Source organism: Bos taurus, chromosome 5 (assembly GCF_002263795.3).
Source record: "Bos taurus isolate L1 Dominette 01449 registration number 42190680 breed Hereford chromosome 5, ARS-UCD2.0, whole genome shotgun sequence".
In the NCBI taxonomy this organism is placed as follows: domain Eukaryota; kingdom Metazoa; phylum Chordata; class Mammalia; order Artiodactyla; family Bovidae; genus Bos; species Bos taurus.
The window spans coordinates 110,979,330-110,996,718 of NC_037332.1; the positions used below are offsets into that span (position 1 = coordinate 110,979,330).

The window sequence follows — 17,389 nt, forward strand, 5'->3', positions numbered from 1 at the left end:
TCTGCTCAGCAGCTGCTGGAGTGTGAGGACCCAACAAGGCCTGGACTTTGTTCTGGGGAAGGGGATGGTGAGCCTGGTCCAGCTGTCAGGTGGGTGCACAAGGGGACTCCAGGCCAGGGCCCAGCTCACTTACCTCCTGGCAGGGGCCTCCCTGCTCCCAGGGCAGGACAGGGCCTAATGAGTGTGTGCGGCTGCTGCAGCCTTCTGCAAATACCAGGCGCAATATAAATAGCAATAATGAATAAATGAAGCTCCAGCAGCCAGCGAGGGCCTCCAGGAGGGACTGGCACAGCCCTGCTTCTTGTGGAGACCTGGAGTTGCAATCCCATCCCCCAGCAGGTTTGAGGGTCACCCCTCATCCACACTGCTTCCATGACCTTTACTCCATGTGCACCCTTCATGTCCACAGAACCCATCCCGATGTTGAGCGGTGGGGTGGGCAGAGGGTAAAGGAATGCACCAGGAAGCTTTTTGCTGAAGCAGAAAGCATCTAGGTTGGACACAAAGCAGGACTTCTTGCCAATGTGGATGCTTGAAGGAGGCTGGGGAGGGGGTGTTAATCCTGTCGGGACAGGGAGGGGACTGGGATCATGGAGGGGGGCAAATGTCTCCTTCAATCTGAAAAAGAATCGTGAATGATCGGAGTTGCTCAGAGAACAAAGGAGCCGTCCCAGGAGGTGGTGAGATCTACGTCACCCCAGGTATGCAGGCAGGAGCTGGGCCCTCACTTCAGGAGACTGTGAAAGAGAAGCCCCGGTCCTGAGAATTCACCATCTGCTGGCTTCTCAGGGTCCAGCCTGTGAACTTAATGAAAACGTTGCCAGAGGAGACTGGAGAGAAAGCGAGCAGTAGCTGGCATCTTCTCCCTGCTTCGTCGTCTGATCTCTTTCACTCTCCTAAGCCCGGGGCTGTCCAGCTGGGTACTCAGCCGGTCAGGGCATGGAGTGCCTGCTCACGCCACCTCCTTCCTACCTCCGAGTCTTTGCACATGTCCCTTTTCCCTCTTCAATACCAGTTCTCCACCCACCTCGTCTCCTCTTATCTCAATCCTGCACGTGCCTTTGAGGTCCCGTGCAAGCCTTTGGCCCTGGATGAGGTCTTCCCTGAGACGTCTGATCTGCAGCCCACTCTGTTCTGAAATAAATCCATCCCGCCCGCGGACGCCTTCTGGCCTGCTCAGTCCATGCCTGTGAGACACCACCGCCCAGGCTGGTGTGTGCTTACATGACCTTGCGCTGCGGTCTGGTGATGAAGGTTTGTCTGGTTTCCCTGGACAGATGAAAAGGTAAGGAGCAATGAATGTTTGTTGAGCACCTACTATGTGCCAGGCATGGTGCTAAACCCTTTTTAGACTTCTCATTCTGCAGAGCATGAACTTAAATTCTTTTACGGGGAATCTGTGTGTTCCTTTCACAGAAGAGGAACCTGAGGCCCAGAGACTTCAGGGGGTTTCCCAAGGCCCTCTGACAGAAAGGGGCTGAGCTGGGATCAAGCTTGTAGGCATCCTCTTACAACTCTGTCCATTTAGCAGACCAAGTGGTTCCAAGGGAGGTCTCAGCATCCCTTCGCTAAAGCCCCAGCCCAGCAGGGTGTCCCCGCTCCCCCAGTCTCCAAGGAGATGAAGTGGGGGTGGGAGAGCTGAGCAGAGGTTCTGACCCTTCTGGGTCCTGTGGCCCCCGCTTCCCTGGAGGAAAGTGGTGAGGCTGGGGCATTTGCAGGTGGGGTGAGGTTTCCTTTCCACCTGAGAGCCCTCTTGGAAGCCTTCCTGGAGGAGATGGCTTTTCAGCCAAGCCTTGAAGAGTGGGAAGAAGCTGAGTGTGGGTGAGAGGAGGGGAGGCTGCCTGGGCTGTGGAGTGAACCTTTGGATTTGAGTTCTAAGCCGGGCTCCACCTTGGAAAAGCTGGTGGTCTTAGACAGGCAGCCCCTCACCGGGGCAGCAAGGACCCTCTCCCCGCCCTTCACACAGCATCTCGGTTAGAATCCGGACAGTAATGTGGCCAACCAGGCAGCGGGTCAGTAATGGGGTCCCTCCCTTTTTAATGCATGACGCAGCCCCCTTGTGGAGGGGATAGGACCCTCCCCCGGGCACGACCCTGATTGCTGAGGAGGTGGCCTCAAGGCTAGGGCGGCTTCCTGTCCTCTCAGGAGAAGAGGGGGCTCACCAGCCGCCGCCGTCGGTCTGTCTGTCGCCTCCACGCCTCCCCCCTCTAGCGTCCCGCGCCTGCAGCTTTCCCCGAAGACATTTGGTGTCAGTATAAGGACGGCTTTGCCTCGCACGCGGCGCGGCTCGGTCTCGCCGCCGCCGCACGTCCCCGCACCGCCCGGCGCTCGGGCTCCTCCGCAGCCCCCGCCGCGCGCAGACCCCGCGCCTGGAGCCCGGGGCCGGAGGCGCGAGCCCAGCCGAGCGGGGCGAGGAACGCGGCCCCGACCCCGCGCCTCCGCCCCGGGCCGCCGCCCGCGCGGGCTCCTCTCCGGGCACTTGCCCCGCCGCGCAGTCCCCGCAGCGCCCCCGCCCCCGGCCCCGGCCCCGGCCCGGGAGCGCCGCGCTCCCGCCCGCCCGCCGCGCGCTCCAACTCCGGCTCGGTCCGCGGCTCGTCCGCGCTGCCGGCTTCTCGCCGCCCGCCGGAGCCGCGCGACACTCCCGCCAGCCCGCCGCCTCCTCGCGCCATGGCCCGGGCCCCGGTGCCCGCCGCCCACCGCCCGCCGCCCCTAGCGCCCCAGGGGCTCAGCTGATCCTGAATTGGCGGGGGGCGCCTGGCGGGGCTGCGGGTCCCCCTCGATTTCCGGCTTCGGGGGACGCGTCGCCCCCGTAGCTCTAACGTGGACGACCCCCCCTCCCACCCCCCGCGGCCCGGCCAAGTCCATGCCAAGGTAGGTGGGGGTGGGGGTGGAGCGGGGGAGGGAACTGGAAGCAAGGGAGGGCTCCGCTCCGATGCCAATTTCTTGGCGCGTCGCGTTCTTTATTGGGGCGTTTATTTATTTCTGGGGACCGGTCCCCCCACCTGCGCGTGCCCATCAGGTCGGCCCCCCACCCCGAGCCTTGTGGGTAGGTGCCTTGGGAAGAAGGACGGGAAACTTTGACCGGTCCCTTCTCCAAGGCCACGAAAGTTCTCTCCGTGCCAATGCTGAAGCCGGCTGAGCCAGCGCTGCAGAAATTTATTCAACAAGTCAGGCTGCCGGCCGGGGGTTGGGGGCGGGGGGGCCCAGGCTGCCTGTCCGTCTATCCCGCTGTCCCTCCGTGGCTGCGGCTCTGCGGCCGGCGGGACCAGAGCTCGTGCCCGTGTCCAGGGGGCTGAGCTGGGAGTGTTGGCGGAGGCAGGGCAGCCGCAGGGGGATTGAATGGGGGAATCCCAGGCAGCGTTTAACTTTCCTCGAGGCCGGGGTGGGAGCCGGCCCCCTCCTTGGTCAGCACCCCGAGGGTGCCCAGAGCCTGGCTGTGGGAAGCCAGGCGGGGGTCGGAGGTGGGACTCTAGGGGGTAAAAGGAAACCTCAGTAGGTTGGGGCTGGTTATATAATGAGTGTTTATGATGACTGGGTTTTAATTGTGTGCTGGGTGGTGTGTGTGTAGGATGTGGGGGGACAGGAGGCCTTGGCAGGGGTGGCAGGCCTCTGGGTGGGGGGAGGGCATGATGCCTGGTGGGAGGGGGCTCTTAGATGGGCCCAGGCTGAGGCGTCAGTCAGCTGCTCTGCCTGTGTCTTTCTTTCCCTTCAGGGTCCTGGGGGCTCTGGAGCTGTGAATGAGGTTGGCCTCTGGAGACACCTCGGAGCTGTATTCTGGCCCTGGGAGTCTGTGGTCTGGGGCCAGGTGTGTGCATGTGTGTGTGTGCGTGTGTGTTTGTGTGTGTGTGTGAGAGAGAGAGAGAGAGAAAGCGAGAGGAAGCTTGCTTGCATCTGCTGTGGGGTGTGATCAGGTCTGACATGTCGACATGCAGTGTGACGGCATCCTAGGGGCTGGGGTGCTCAGGATGGTCTGACCAGGGAGCGGGTCTGTCCTGCTGTCTCTTGCTGCCTAGGGGACTCAGCCAGCAGATTCTGGCCCTGTCTCGCGCCAGGGTGCTGTGCAGATGGAGCTGTGGGTCCGTGGGCCGGGGCCCGTGGGAAAGGGTCTGGCTGAGGAGCTAGGCTGCTTGCCTGCTGCTCAGGCCCTGTCCACTCTGTCAGACCACCACTCAGATCAGTGTCTCCCCTCAGCCCCCAGGACTGGCCCTGGAAACTCTTGTCCACCCTTCAGGACAAACTTTCTGTTCAGGCTCCAGACTCCTGGGCCTTGGATGGGGACTGGGCTGGGGCATCTAGAGACCTCCCTGTCCCCTTCCCTCCTCCACCATCCATGCTGAGCCCAGACGGGGAGGACCCAGGGGGTGACAGGGCAGGTGGCACTGAGCTGGGACGATTCTGGGGCTGCAGTCTGGGGGAGGAAAAGGGAAAAGCCACATCCCGAGGGAGTGCTAAGCTGGCTGGCGCCAAACTCGCCCTGCCCCCCAACACCCCCACCCCCGGGGGGCCTGGGTACCACTCCAGGATCTCTGGGCTCCCTGCCTGGCTGAAGGTAGGGAGCCCAGAAGCTCAGCTCCCAGCTCTGAGCTGCCCAAGGCTGCCTCTGGAGCTCTGTGGGGGGCAGCTTGGGGGAGGGGCGGCCAGCCTGGCTGAAGGTCTCTCCCGGTTGCTTTGATGGAGGTCCTCTGCTCCTTTTCCCTCCACCTCTGTTCCAGGTGCTTCCAAGAGGGCATCTTCTAGGCCCACCAGGGGGCACCACGCAGCAGTTCTCTGTACCCTGACTCCCCTTGACCTTGGGTGGGGAGGTGGGGGCGGAGGTAGCTGCCAGAACCCCCTCCCTCCCCTTCCTCTCCCAGGTGCTGGCTCCAGACAAGCCTGTCCCTCGCGAGCCCTGAAGCCAAGCTGGGAGCAGTTTCAGGGACTGGCATGTGACCGCAGCCTCCCGGGGGTCCTGGACCCAGATCCACATCCCGAAACCGCAGCGGGGGGTGGGGCGGGGGAGTCGCCTCCGACTCACCTCCCCCTCTCCCCCTCCACAGCCGTCTCTGCCCCTTCACCCTGTGCCCCAAGTAGGGCTCCTCGGGAAAGTCTGCTTCTGGGCCCCGCTCTGTCCCTCCCCAACGCTCGAGGGGCTCCCGTCCCTGGCAGCTTCTGAAGGCACACAAGGTAACAACAGGCTCTCGTGAGGCTCCTTGGTTTGTGCCATTTCCTCCTGGGCTGCCTTGTTCACCGGATGCCCAGTCAGTGTGCTCAAAACTGTCTGGAAAGAGAGGCTGCAGGGCTGGGTGGGGGCAACAGGGGGTGCATGGCTCTTCTCCCTTCTTCCCCATCCCCTCTCCTCTTCTGGCTTCCCGCTTCCTTTGGTCCGCCCTTCCCCTTGCTCCTTTCTGACCTCTCCCCGCCCTCTGGTTCTTTTCTGCAGAGCCTTTTCTTCCCACAAGTTCCCAGGAGGTGCTCTTGGCTAGTGCCCTCAATCCTTCTTGCCTGCAGGAGGCTGGCGTGTGGCTCTGCTGGGGGCCCAGAGACCACCCAGAGCTGGGAGCGTATGGTCTGTGGACCTGTTCTCCGACATCCATGGATCTCTGTGAATGTGTGAGTGTGTGGGTCTGCGAGCGTTTAGGTCTGTGGGACTGTGGGTGAAAGTATCTGCGAGCCGGTAGATGTGTGGGTTCGTGGGTCTGTGTGTCCGCACTTTCGTGGGTCTGTGGATCCTCATATCCAGGAAGATGTGGGCTAAGTCTCTCTCCTTCATGGCTGCCAGTCTACAGAGGGAAGAAAACAAATCCGATTTCCTGGATTCCCTTCTCTCTTTTGTGTTTGATAAGCACCTACTATGTGCCAAGCCCCGATCTGGGCGCTGGAGGGATGTAGCAGTGAACAGAGGGGAGAAGACGAAGGCTTGGAGCATCTGTGTCCCTAGGAGGGGTCTGGGCCATCCCCCCTGCCAGGTGCCCAGGTGTGGGCACGTGGTCATAGGGCCTGCTTTCCTCGTTCGTGCTCAGAGAGGAGAACCAGGCTGTGTTTGGCACCTGTGGGGAAGGGTGCAGATCGTGGAAGCCTTTGGAAGCACGAGGCGTTTGGGTTCCCTGGGAGCTAGTGCTGGGAGCTTCCGGGGCTTCTTGAGCAGGAGAAGATGAGAGGGAAGTGGTTTCTCCAGGGTGGAGGCCACAGTCTTTTGGGGCCAAGGTCAACACAGGCCTGGTCCTGCCTTGCCGACCTTCTCCCTTCATCTTGGAGGCCCTCACTCTGCCAGTTCCCCGTCTCCTGCACTCTGGCCTGGGCAGTCTCGCTGAGAAAAGTGTCAGGGTTTTCCTTCTTACCGCTGACCACCGGCCCTGATGAGCAGTCAGGGTTGCCCTTCACTCGCCACTGGTCCAGGGACTCAGGCTTCCTCTCTGGATCCCTCAGCTCTTGTCCCAGCCGGAAGAGACATGAGCCCGTGCAGGGTCACAGGCCTGGCCCCTGAGGGGCAAGGCACTTAGCATCATGGGAGCATTGGCTTCTTATAAAATTGGGAAAATAGCTTCCACCTTAAGGGATTTTTGTGAGGCTTAGAAATGTCTCTGCAATGCCTAGCACGGGGTCTGGTACAGGGAAGCTGCCTTTTTTCCTTAAGGTGCTTTCTGAATCTCCTTCCCCATTCACTGCCCCGTTTGAGAGATAGAGAAAGGACCCTGTGTTGCATTTTATACAAGAGAAATGAAGCTTGCTGTGACTACGATTCAGAGCAGGTGGAGCTGGGACTCCAGACCCAGGGTTCTTCCTGCTAGAATGCTCTTCCTCTGTCAGGGGCCACCGTCACCCTGACTGGTTCACTGAAGTAAGACCCGAGGGCCTACGTCCTGCAGAGGGACTGAAAAATGATCAGCAGAGTCACCAGATGGGAGATGTTCAAACACATGGATGGAGATTCAAACACAGCCCCACTTGCTGGGACTTGTCTTGAGGCCGAGGGCCGATGAACAAATGATGATGCCTAGTGACAGACATGTGGACAGGTCCTGGGGGTGAGAGCATGACTTCAGCCTTCCGTCTACAGCCTGGCCTGGACAACTCTTTAACTGGGGAGCTGGATTTGAATCCCCTCCATCCAAATCCTAGCTCTTTGACTAAGTAGCTCTTGACCTTGGGAAAATCCCTGCATCTCTCTCTACCCTGGTTCTTCGTCTCTAATTGGAGAGGGCAAAAGTGCTTACTTCATTGGTTTGTAAAAAGTGCCTGGCACATAGCATGTGCTCAACAAACAGTGTCGGCTGTGAGCCTTGTTAGCTGTCTTGGAGGGGTTGCTCATCCAATTCATCGAATGCAGCAAGGATGGAGGGCGAGCTGTTGATTCTGGTACCAGAACCAAGGTGACTGCAGTATGTGGGCAGGCTCAGCTGGCCAGACCAGAGCAAGTTTTGTGTCAGGTCCCGCATTTAGAGGCCAGATTTCAGCCATTCCTCTTTAGGCTAGAGGAGCCTTGACTTGGCTGCCGTTCCTCTGAAGAAGATTAGAGGAGACCGGTGGACCACACACCTCATAGTTGCTTCAGTCTGGCTGCTAGGCTCCCAGACTGCATCAAAAGAGTTCCCTCTCCATCTCCGCAGAGTCAGGAGCGGACCTGTCTGCTCTACTCTGGGTGACGTGGTGCAAACCTGGTCTAGCCCTTGCAGGGGGGAGGTCGGCAGACTCTAGCATGACAGGGGAGAGGGCCCAAGGAACAGATGATCTGGAAATTGTCACCCAAGAAATGGATCAGGGAGCTGGTGACAAGAGGCCTGGGGCAGATAAGGTTTGGGGGTGGGCGGGTGGTTGTCACACATCTGCTGGGCTGTCATCTGGACGAGGGAGCAGACAGAGGGTGCGGGGGGCTCTGATATGCCAGCCAGAAGATTCTGGTAGGCAGGTTTCCCGCAGCCTCATAGAGACTTTTTCCCAGGCTTTGCATTGGAGGGTGTGGTGTTTGTGTGTGTGTGTCTGTGCGTGTGTGATAATGAGTGTATGAAGTGTGTGCGTGCATGTTTGTGTGAGTGAATGTGTCTGTGTGTGTGTATCATGGTGCGTGTGTGTCTGTGTGTGTGTGCGTGTTTGTGACTGTGACAATGTGTAAGACATCTGTCTGTGTGAGTGTGTGATTGTAGGTATGTCTCTGTGTGTGATTGTGATTGTGATTGTGTTATCTTGTGCTGGTGAATGTGTATGGTGATGATCAGGTCACTTTTGGGGTCTCAGTCTTTTCAGAAGTTCCTTGTGTGGAAATCTGGAGCCACTGCGTTTCTGGGACACTTGAGTTCCAGGGTGCTGGAATTCTGCGGCTGATGCGCTAACACGTTTGTGAAACCATCACAGGTTCTTTGTGCACCGGCCCAGTGGCTGGTGGCGTGGTCAGGTGCTGATATGTGTGTTACCCCATTCATCCTCCCAGAGGCCCCACCACAGAACAGCCAATAGCCTCATTTTATAGGCAGGGCATCCGAGGTCCCTGCCAGGTTGTCATGTGCTAAGGTGAGTTGGTGTCAGAACTTGGACTCTGATACAAGTCTTGGCTTCCAGCTCTGGTGCTCTGAAGCACACGTTATAGAGTGTAAGGTCATCATAGTTAATATCTTGGGTCTCTAAGGTTCGTTCTGGGCGATTCTAAGATATTCTGATTCTGAGATTCTTGGATTCTAGGATTCCCAGAATAAATCTGTTGTCCTTGGAGCTGTGACATTAGCTGATGTGTGGTTGTTGACAAAGGGATAAACAAGTTGCTGGCCTGTGTGTACCTGTGAACACACACACAAGCACGCACACACACATGGCTTGGGTAACCCGGCCAGGCCTTGGGTTCTTCTCCACCAGGACTCTGGGCTCTGCAGAAACAAGGCTTCCCCATACCATACTCTAAATGCTCTGGCATGCCTGTGGAAAGACCCTGGCAGGCAGATTACCCCAGAGACTTGGGAAGACTTGAGGGGCCTTTGCCCACACTGGGGGTCTTGGCTGGACCAGCAGCTGTATCTTCAGTGCCTGGTGACTCAGCTGGGAGGGAAAGACTGGCTCCAGGGTACCTTTCTTTGTCCCAAGGTGGTGCCTGTGATGGTTCAGTGGGCTTGGGCTCAGGGTTGGCAGGCCAGGCCTGGAACCTGACTCTGCCCTATCCTGGTTGAATGATCTCAGGCACTGCTGGACTTCCTTGGTCCCCAGTCACATTCTCCATGAAGTAGGAATAAGCATGGTGTGTATATCATAGGACTGTGGTGGAAATCAACATGGACAGTGCATAGGAAGCCCTTTGCCCATTGCCTGGTATAGGGTCAGACTCAGTCAGAGCCTCTGTGATGCTGTGATGGTGGTGGTGATGGTGGTGGTGGTGATGATGGTGGTGGTGGTGATGGTGGAGATGATGGTGATGATGGTGGTGATGGTGGAGATGGTGATGATGGTGGTGATGATGGTGGTGGTGGTGGTGTTGACAGTGGTGGTGATGGTGGTGGTGATGGTGATGATGGTGGTGGTGGTGATGGTAGAGATGATGATGGTGGTGGTGGTGGTGGAGATGATGATGATGGTGATGGTGGTGGTGGTGGAGATGATGATGGTAGAGTTGATGATGGTGGTGGTGGTGGTGGAGATGATGATGGTGATGGTGGTGGTGGTGGTGATGGTGGAGATGATGGTGATGGTGATGGTGGTGGTGGTGATGATGGTGGTGGTGATGGTGATGATGGTGGTGATGGTGATGGTGGTGATGATGGTGATGGTGGTGGTGTTGACAGTGGTGGTGATTGTGGAGATAATGGTGGTGGTGGTGGTGGTGATGATGGTGGTGATGGTGGAGATGGTGATGATGGTGGTGATGGTGGAGGTGGTGGTGGTGATGGTGGTGGTGGTGATGGTGGTGGTGTTGACAGTGGTCGTGATGGTGGTGGTGATGGTGGAGATGATGACGGTGGTGGTGGTGGTGGTGGAGATGATGATGGTGGTGGTGGTGGTGGTGGTGGTGGTGATGATGGTGGTGGTGGTGGTGATGGTGGTGGTGGTGATGATGGTGGTGATGGTGGTGATGATGGTGGTGGTGTTGACAGTGGTCGTGATGGTGGTGGTGATGGTGATGGTGGTGATGGTGGAGATGGTGATGATGGTGGTGGTGGTGATGGTGGTGGTGATGATGGTGGTGGTGTTGACAGTGGTCGTGATGGTGGTGGTGATGGTGATGATGGTGGTGGTGATGGTGGAGATGATGACGGTGGTGGTGGTGGTGGAGATGATGATGATGGTGGTGTTGGTGTTGGTGATGGTGATGGCAGTGGTGGTGGTGGTGGTGGTGATGATGGTGGTGGTGATGGTGATGGTGGAGATGGTGGTGATGGTGGTGATGATGGTGGTGGTGGTGATGATGGTGGTGATGGTGGAGATGGTGATGATGGTGGTGATGGTGGAGATGATGATGATGGTGGTGATGGTGGTGGTGATGATGATGGTGGTGGTGATTGTGGTGGTGATGATGATGGTGGTGATGGTGATGGTGGTGATGGTGGAGATGGTGATGATGGTGGTGATGATGGTGGTGATGGTGGTGATGGTGGTGGTGATTGTGGTGGTGATGATGATGGTGGTGATGATGGTGGTGATGATGGTGGTGGTGTTGACAGTGGTCGTGATGGTGGAGATGATCATGGTGGTGGTGATGGTGGTGGTGGTATGATGGTGATGATGGTGGTGGTGGTGATGGTGGAGATGATGGTGGTGGTGGTGGTGGAGATGATGATGATGGTGGTGGTGGTGTTGATGGTGTTGATGGTGGTGGTGGTGATGATGGTGGTGGTGATGGTTATGGTGGAGATGGTGATGATGGTGGTGATGGTGGTGGTGGTGGTGGAGATGATGATGATGGTGGTGGTGGTGTTGATGGTGTTGATGGTGGTGGTGGTGATGATGGTGGTGGTGATGGTTATGGTGGAGATGGTGATGATGGTGGTGATGGTGGTGGTGGTGGTGGAGATGATGATGATGGTGGTGGTGGTGTTGATGGTGTTGATGGTGGTGGTGGTGGTGATGGTGGAGATGATGGTGGTGGTGGTGGTGGAGATGATGGTGGTGGTGGTGTTGATAGTGGTGGTGGTGATGATGGTGGTGGTGATGGTTATGGTGGAGATGGTGATGATGGTGGTGATGGTGGTGGTGGTGGTGGAGATGATGATGATGGTGGTGGTGGTGTTGATGGTGTTGATGGTGGTGATGGTGGAGATGATGGTGGTGGTGGTGGTGGAGATGATGGTGGTGGTGGTGTTGATGGTAGTGGTGGTGATGATGGTGGTGGTGATGGTTATGGTGGAGATGGTGATGATGGTGGTGATGGTGGTGGTGGAGATGATGGTGGTGGTGGTGGTGGAGATGGTGGTGACAGCACAGAGACGTTAGGGTGACAGCCATTGGGGATGACACCACTGGCCCCATACCTGCTTGGGCAACCACCTTCATGGGTCCTATAGCATCTTTCCATCTGTGTCACTTTGCCTCTTCACAGGAGCCTGCAGAGGGAGGCAGGAGGAAGGCTGAGCTTCACAGAGAGAAAACTGAGACTCCAAGAGGCCAGTGGAGTCAGGAGTAGGTGGGGGTATGCTGTAGATACAGTGGGGTCCTGATCCTGCCCTGGTCGTGGAGGCCAGTCTAGTCACACACCACTGCCTGTGGGTCCACCCTGGGAGCACTTAGGGGGAGGAGGCTCTGAACATGGAGGCAGCTCAGACTCTGGGGGCAGATGGACCTGAGTTTGAATTCATCAGCGCTGCCTACCACCTAAGGTGAGTGGTCTGCTTTCTCTGAGGCTCCATCTGCAGACAGGACAAAGCCCAGGGGGGCCCAGCTGCCAACTCCCCAAGAACCTTCAGCCACAGACAATGAGCAGCGGGGGACAGGAGCTGGGCTACAGGCACAGAGCGGAGGGGATTGGGAAGGGAGAGCTGAAGCCAGAGAGCTATGGCCTGGGCAGCTGCGAGGGAGCAGGCCAGCAGGAGATGGCCTGGAGGGTCACGGGGTAGTAGGTCAGAGGGTGGAGGCTGGTGGGGTGGTGGGCAGTGGATTGGTGGCCTTGGCAGTCGTGGTCTCTAAGAGCCCTGCAGTGTGCGAGGAGAGGCGTGAAAGCAAGGGACAGCACCGTGTGACAGCTCTACACAGGCCAGGTGAGGCAAAGAGCAAGTCAGTACCGAGTGGAATGAGCTGACAGCGAGGAGAGGAGGCGGTTCTGTGCGGTCCCAGAGGCCACGGCAGCTGTTACCACCTCTGCTGCTCCCAGCAGGGCTTTGGTGGAGCTGGGCGAGGTGGCACTGGGGCCAATGCCAGGCCAGGCTCTCCTGCCTGTAAAATATACCTCAAAGCCACCCCTTTCTTTTCACCTCCTCCAGCATCCCAGGCCAGCCCAGCCCATCCTCCCAGGCTCCTTCTGGTCCTCCCCTGCCTCTCCACCTCCTCTCCCTGCAGCCCACAGAGGGGTGGGGTTAAAACGCAGCCCCAAGCACACCACTCCCTGCATAAACCCTTCCGTGGCTTCCTGTCGCACTTGGACTAAACCCAAGCTCCTTCCGTGGGCTCACAGCGGGCCCTGCCAAACTCTTCAATTTCATCCCTCCTCCCTGGCGCCGGCTCCGCCACACTGGCCTCATTTCTGTTCCTTAGACGCACCAGCTGTTCCTGGTACCTGGAGGCCTCTTCCCACCGAGCATCCGTGGCTGGTGCCTCCTATTCTTGTTTTTATTGTAAAGATCTGTCTTTAGAGGGCAAGATGGGTTCTTCCCGAGCCCACCTTTCTCCCTTGTTTGTTTACTTCCCAGCACTTTTTACTTATTTAGTCACCAACTGTTTGCTAAGCACCTGTTATGTTCCAGGCGCTGTCCAGGCACTGGGGTGAATGACGCAGACCACAGTCCCTGCTCTCTTGCAGCCCCCTTTCAGGTCGGGAGACAGACGCTAAATCATAAATATGTAAATACATAAATTATGCGGCATGTTGGGTGGTGATAAGAGCTTTGGAAGCCTAGAGAGAAAAATGAATTGACCCATGTTCCTCTCTCTTTTGCTGGACTGAAGGCTGAATGAAGGCTGGTGCCGAGTCTGACTTCTTCACCAGTGTAGCCCCCTGAGCCTGCACACTGCCTGCACATAGTAGGTGCTCAGGAAATCAGTGTTGGGCAAATGAATGAATCGTCAGGGCCTGGGAGAAGGGAGGATGGGAGATGGGGAGAGGGTGTTCTCGGGAGAGGGAGCCGCATAAGCAGAGGTCTGAGAGGAGGCAGCCTGCGCCCAGGATGGGACGAGGCAGTGTTTGGCAGGAGCGCGGGGCCAGTGTGGGGAGCGGTAGATTCGGGCTGGCACAGCCGTAAGCAGACCTGCAGCCACCCCGGGGAGGATGTTTTTCCGCCCAGTGGTTGACACGTGGTGGGCCGAGGTGCCTGGGAGCTTATGTAAGGCCCGTGGCTATTTCTCTAGAACCAAGAGCAAAGCTCTGAGCTCAGGAGAAAACTCGGCCTCACTGACCAGCCGGGCGAAGAGGCAGGAGGTGCCACCTCCCGCCTGTTGCCCCCAAGAGCCAGAGAAATGTCCAAATGTATCAGCTCTGGGTGGCCCAGCTGACAGCTTAGCAGCCACAGGCAGCAGCTGGGTGAGTACCACTCATCCCTGACTCCCACTGCCCAGCCTGGCACTGCCAGGGTGTCAGGGCCCAGGAGACTCCCCTGGAGGAGGATTCAGGGATTATTAACCTCTTGGGTGATATGGGCAGGGGCAGGCCCTAACCTTGACTGGCTGTGGAAGGGGCTGAGCAAGGCCACAGTCAGTTGTCACTGAATCTGGAGGCTGGTGCTGGGCTTCTGGCCTCTAGACCTGCCCTAGTTTAGCCTGTGCCTAGGTGTAACCTGCGCATGCCCCTCCCATCTCAGTTTCTCCATCTGCTAAATGGGCCCAGTAAGGCTTCTGGGGTTGTAATGAGCATCAGATGAAGCCAGGCTGTCAAAGTACCTCTGAGTGGAAGTCAGGACCAGTTAAGTGAGTTGCAGGTCCCAGCGCAAAATGAGAATGTGGGCCCCTTGACGAAAAGTATTAAGGATTTCAAGTTTGTGACAGCAGAACATTAAACCAAGTGGAGGGTCCTTCTGAGACACCAGGAAGCCAGCCCTGGTGGAGTTCTGTCTCTGACTTTGTGTCTGTCTTCCTCCTTTGCCGTGTCTCAGTTCCTCCAGCTGTAAAACCAAGAGGTTGGTGTGTGAGGTCCCTCTGCGTTCTCAGCTTTATGGAGCAGTGGGTGGGGTGTCCCTGGGCTCCCCTGTAGGTCTCGGCTCAAGGGTCACTTCCTCAGGGAAGTCTGCCCTGATCCTACCCCAGCTTGCTCGGGTACCTAGAAGTCCCACGGCACCTCTGCTTTGCAGCACACGTCATCCTGGCAACGTCTGTCTTCCCGATAACTCTTGTCTTTCTCCTGCAACTTTTCTTCGATGATGCAATAAATATACAACTCTGGTCTCATTGGAAAAAAACAAAAAACAAAAACTGTGTTCTAAGAAGGTTTTATTCTCTCTACATTTCATCTCCTCCGAATGAGGTTCACCAAGGTTGACCAGACCTGCCCCAATACCACCAGCCTGGAAATGGATTCCAACTTGGGTGCCTCCGGGCCCTCGACTCTTCTGACCCTCACAGCCAGAGTGTGGGCGAGGGGCCTGCGGGGCTTAAGGCTGGGCTGTCTGACCCGTGTCCCTTTGTCGAGGGAGGCAGGTGCCAGGCTCGCCCCCAACCCCCTGCCAAGTGCCGCCTCTTTTTCTTCTGCAGGGCTCCCTGCTCAGCGCCGACATGGCTGAGAACTCCCCACCGCCCCCTTCCCCCACCGCAGCCCGAGTGGCTGAACCCGGAGTCACAGAGCAACCGGGGCCCCAGAGCCCCCCTCCCTCTCCTCCTGGCCCAGAAGAACCCCTGGACGGAGTTGACCCAGAAGTCCCTCACCCGGACCTGGCCCCCGTTGCCTTCTTCTGCCTGCGACAGACCACCAGTCCCCGGAACTGGTGCATCAAGATGGTGTGTAACCCATATCCTTTGTGGGGCCTGGGTTTATCTGGATTCTGCCCGGGGCCCCGCCGGTCCCTCTGGCCAGGAGGCCTGCGGCCCAGACTGAGGCTGAGAGGCTGTAGTGTCGGTTAGCAAGCTCAGGGGCTGGGCCTGGGAGATCTTGGACCACAGAGCTCGGACGGATGAGGACCTGGCGTCCTGCTGATGTGAATGTTCTGGAAGTTGCTGATGACCGTGGGTGGTCAGTGCAGTGTCCAGGCGGCTCAGGAAGCCCTCTGGTGTGAACTTTAGGTCTGCAGGAGGAAGCAGAGTTAAGTCAGATCCTGGCCTGTGGCCCAGCTCCTGGTGATCGAGTCATTTGGGGGTTGCTGACCACAGGGGTGATGAGAGCCTGACGAGAAACTGTGGGCCTGGACCGTTGGCAGGTGACTCTGACACGCAGGGTGAGGCTCCACCCACCTCACCTCCTTACAGAGCTTCCTGCCTCCACTTGCTCATCTCCTCCACTCAGGTCACCCCCTGGTGAAGACCGTTCACCCTTTCCCGTGGTCTTGGAGGCACGAGCAGAGTCCTACCCAGCCCCCAGGCCCTGCCCCGCTCCCCTCATTCTGCTTCCCCTGCTCTTCCAGGCCTCAGGGCCTTCTCACACACTCTCTCCTTTGAAAAGCCTTCCCTTCCCTCTTCACTGGGCCAAATCCTTTGTTGCCTCCTTCAAAACCCCACTTACACGTCACTTCCTCAGGGCAGCCCTCTGTGGTTCCTCCTCCGCCTCTCTTGCTTGTCCTGAGCTCGTGTGGGACTCAGACTCTGGCACTGTCTCCTCCAGGGCTCTGCCAGGTGACCAGGACACAGACCAAGCCTGTCTTTTTGCCTGCGGGACCCCAGCACCCAGCACAGTGCCTGGCACATCGTGGGTGCTCCTGCAGTGTTCGCTGGGCGCGTGTCTCCACAGTGAACGGAGCAGAGGCCCCATCACAGGGCACTCAGGCTGGGCTTTGGGATCTTGGGGGGATGTAGTGGGATTCTTTGATCCCGTGCCGAGGGCTCCAGGATTCTTCCCCAGCCACAAACCTCCCTCCTGCCCCTCCTTCCTGGGAAGGAGCTCAGGAAAGGAGCATTGCGTAACCCAGTGTTCCTCAGTGCGGGCAGGGTTGGCATTTGGAGCGTGATGGTGTTGTGTGGTCTGAGCTGTCCTGCAGGGCACAGGACGTTTGCTGTTCCTGGCCCCTAAATATTGGTAGGGAGCAGCCCTCCGTTATTGCAACAACCAAAAACGAGCCATTGCATCTGCAGGCTTTGCAGGAGCCTGCTCTCCATCAAGAACCCAAAGCAATGGTGGACATGGAGGTGTCAGGGTCAGGCCAGTAGGGAAAGGCTGTCAGGACCTGCAGGCCGGGGTGGGAGCAGGGCGGTGTGGGAGGTCCGCCCGGGACAGACTGTTCCAAGTGCCGGAGTCCCTGGTGCTGAGGGGCCCTGGCTCAGAGCCAGCTGCCCTTTGAAACTTGGTGCTTCCTGACTCAGCTCCTCCCCCAGCCCAGAGGCAGGCCCTGAGTCACCGCCTGACTCACTGGAGAGACAGAAGGCCGCTGGGACCCTCCGTAAGCTGCCAAGCTGGGGTGGCAGAGGTCCAGTCACCCAGAGGTCAGCACTGTTCCTTACCTGGCCTGGGCCTTAAGCTCACACTGTCAGCCGGGTTTCAGCTGGGAGGACTCTGCGTCTGAAATGTCAGGGGGTCCGTTGTGCTGTTCTTTTTTTTTTTTGAATCAACTAATTTATTTTAAAAAATATTTATTCTTTGGCTGCTGTGGGTCTTAGTTGCCATCCATGGGGTCTTTGTTACATCATGCAGGGTTTTCACTGAGGTGCAGGGATTCTCTAGTTCTGGTGTGTGGACTCAGGAGTTGCAGTGCCTGGGCTTAGTTGCTCCATGGCACGTGGGATCTTCGTTTCCCGATCAGGGATCGAACCCACGTCCCCTGCATTGGAAGGCACATTCTTAACTATGGGACTGCCAGGGAGGTCCCCCGTTGTGCTGTCTGACTCATGGGTAGGTGGCATGTGGAAAGCACTGGGGACCGGAGTAAGACAGACCCATGGGCTGGTTCTGCCTGTTATTTGCTGTGTGACCACAAGCTGATTTCTTAACCTCTCTGAGCCCCAGTTTCTCCATCTGTTAAACAGAGACGGTATTTACACATTTCACTCTTATTACCTGTGCCCAAAAGTGATCAGGGCCCTCACTTACAGCTGAGTAAACACTGCTCGTGGTAGATTCAACAAGACACTGGGCATCACGTCTTTAGGTAGAACATAACGCCTTCAGAGGGCATTGTTCCCAGGGAAAATCAGATTCTGTCTCTGTGATTTAGGT

General features: G+C 57.7%; 1 protein-coding gene across 1 annotated transcript in view; it reads left to right on the plus strand.

Annotated features, from left to right (window-relative positions):
• The first annotated feature begins 2,658 nt into the window (after positions 1–2,658).
• The window catches only part of CACNA1I (calcium voltage-gated channel subunit alpha1 I), a 127,211-nt gene continuing 112,480 nt past the window's right edge, over positions 2,659–17,389 (plus strand). Inside the window, exons 1-2 of the mRNA XM_059887167.1 lie at positions 2,659–2,871; positions 14,785–15,038. Of these exons, the coding sequence (XP_059743150.1) occupies positions 14,806–15,038 (233 nt within the window). The 5' untranslated portion in view covers positions 2,659–2,871; positions 14,785–14,805. The remainder of the gene's footprint in view (positions 2,872–14,784; positions 15,039–17,389) is intronic.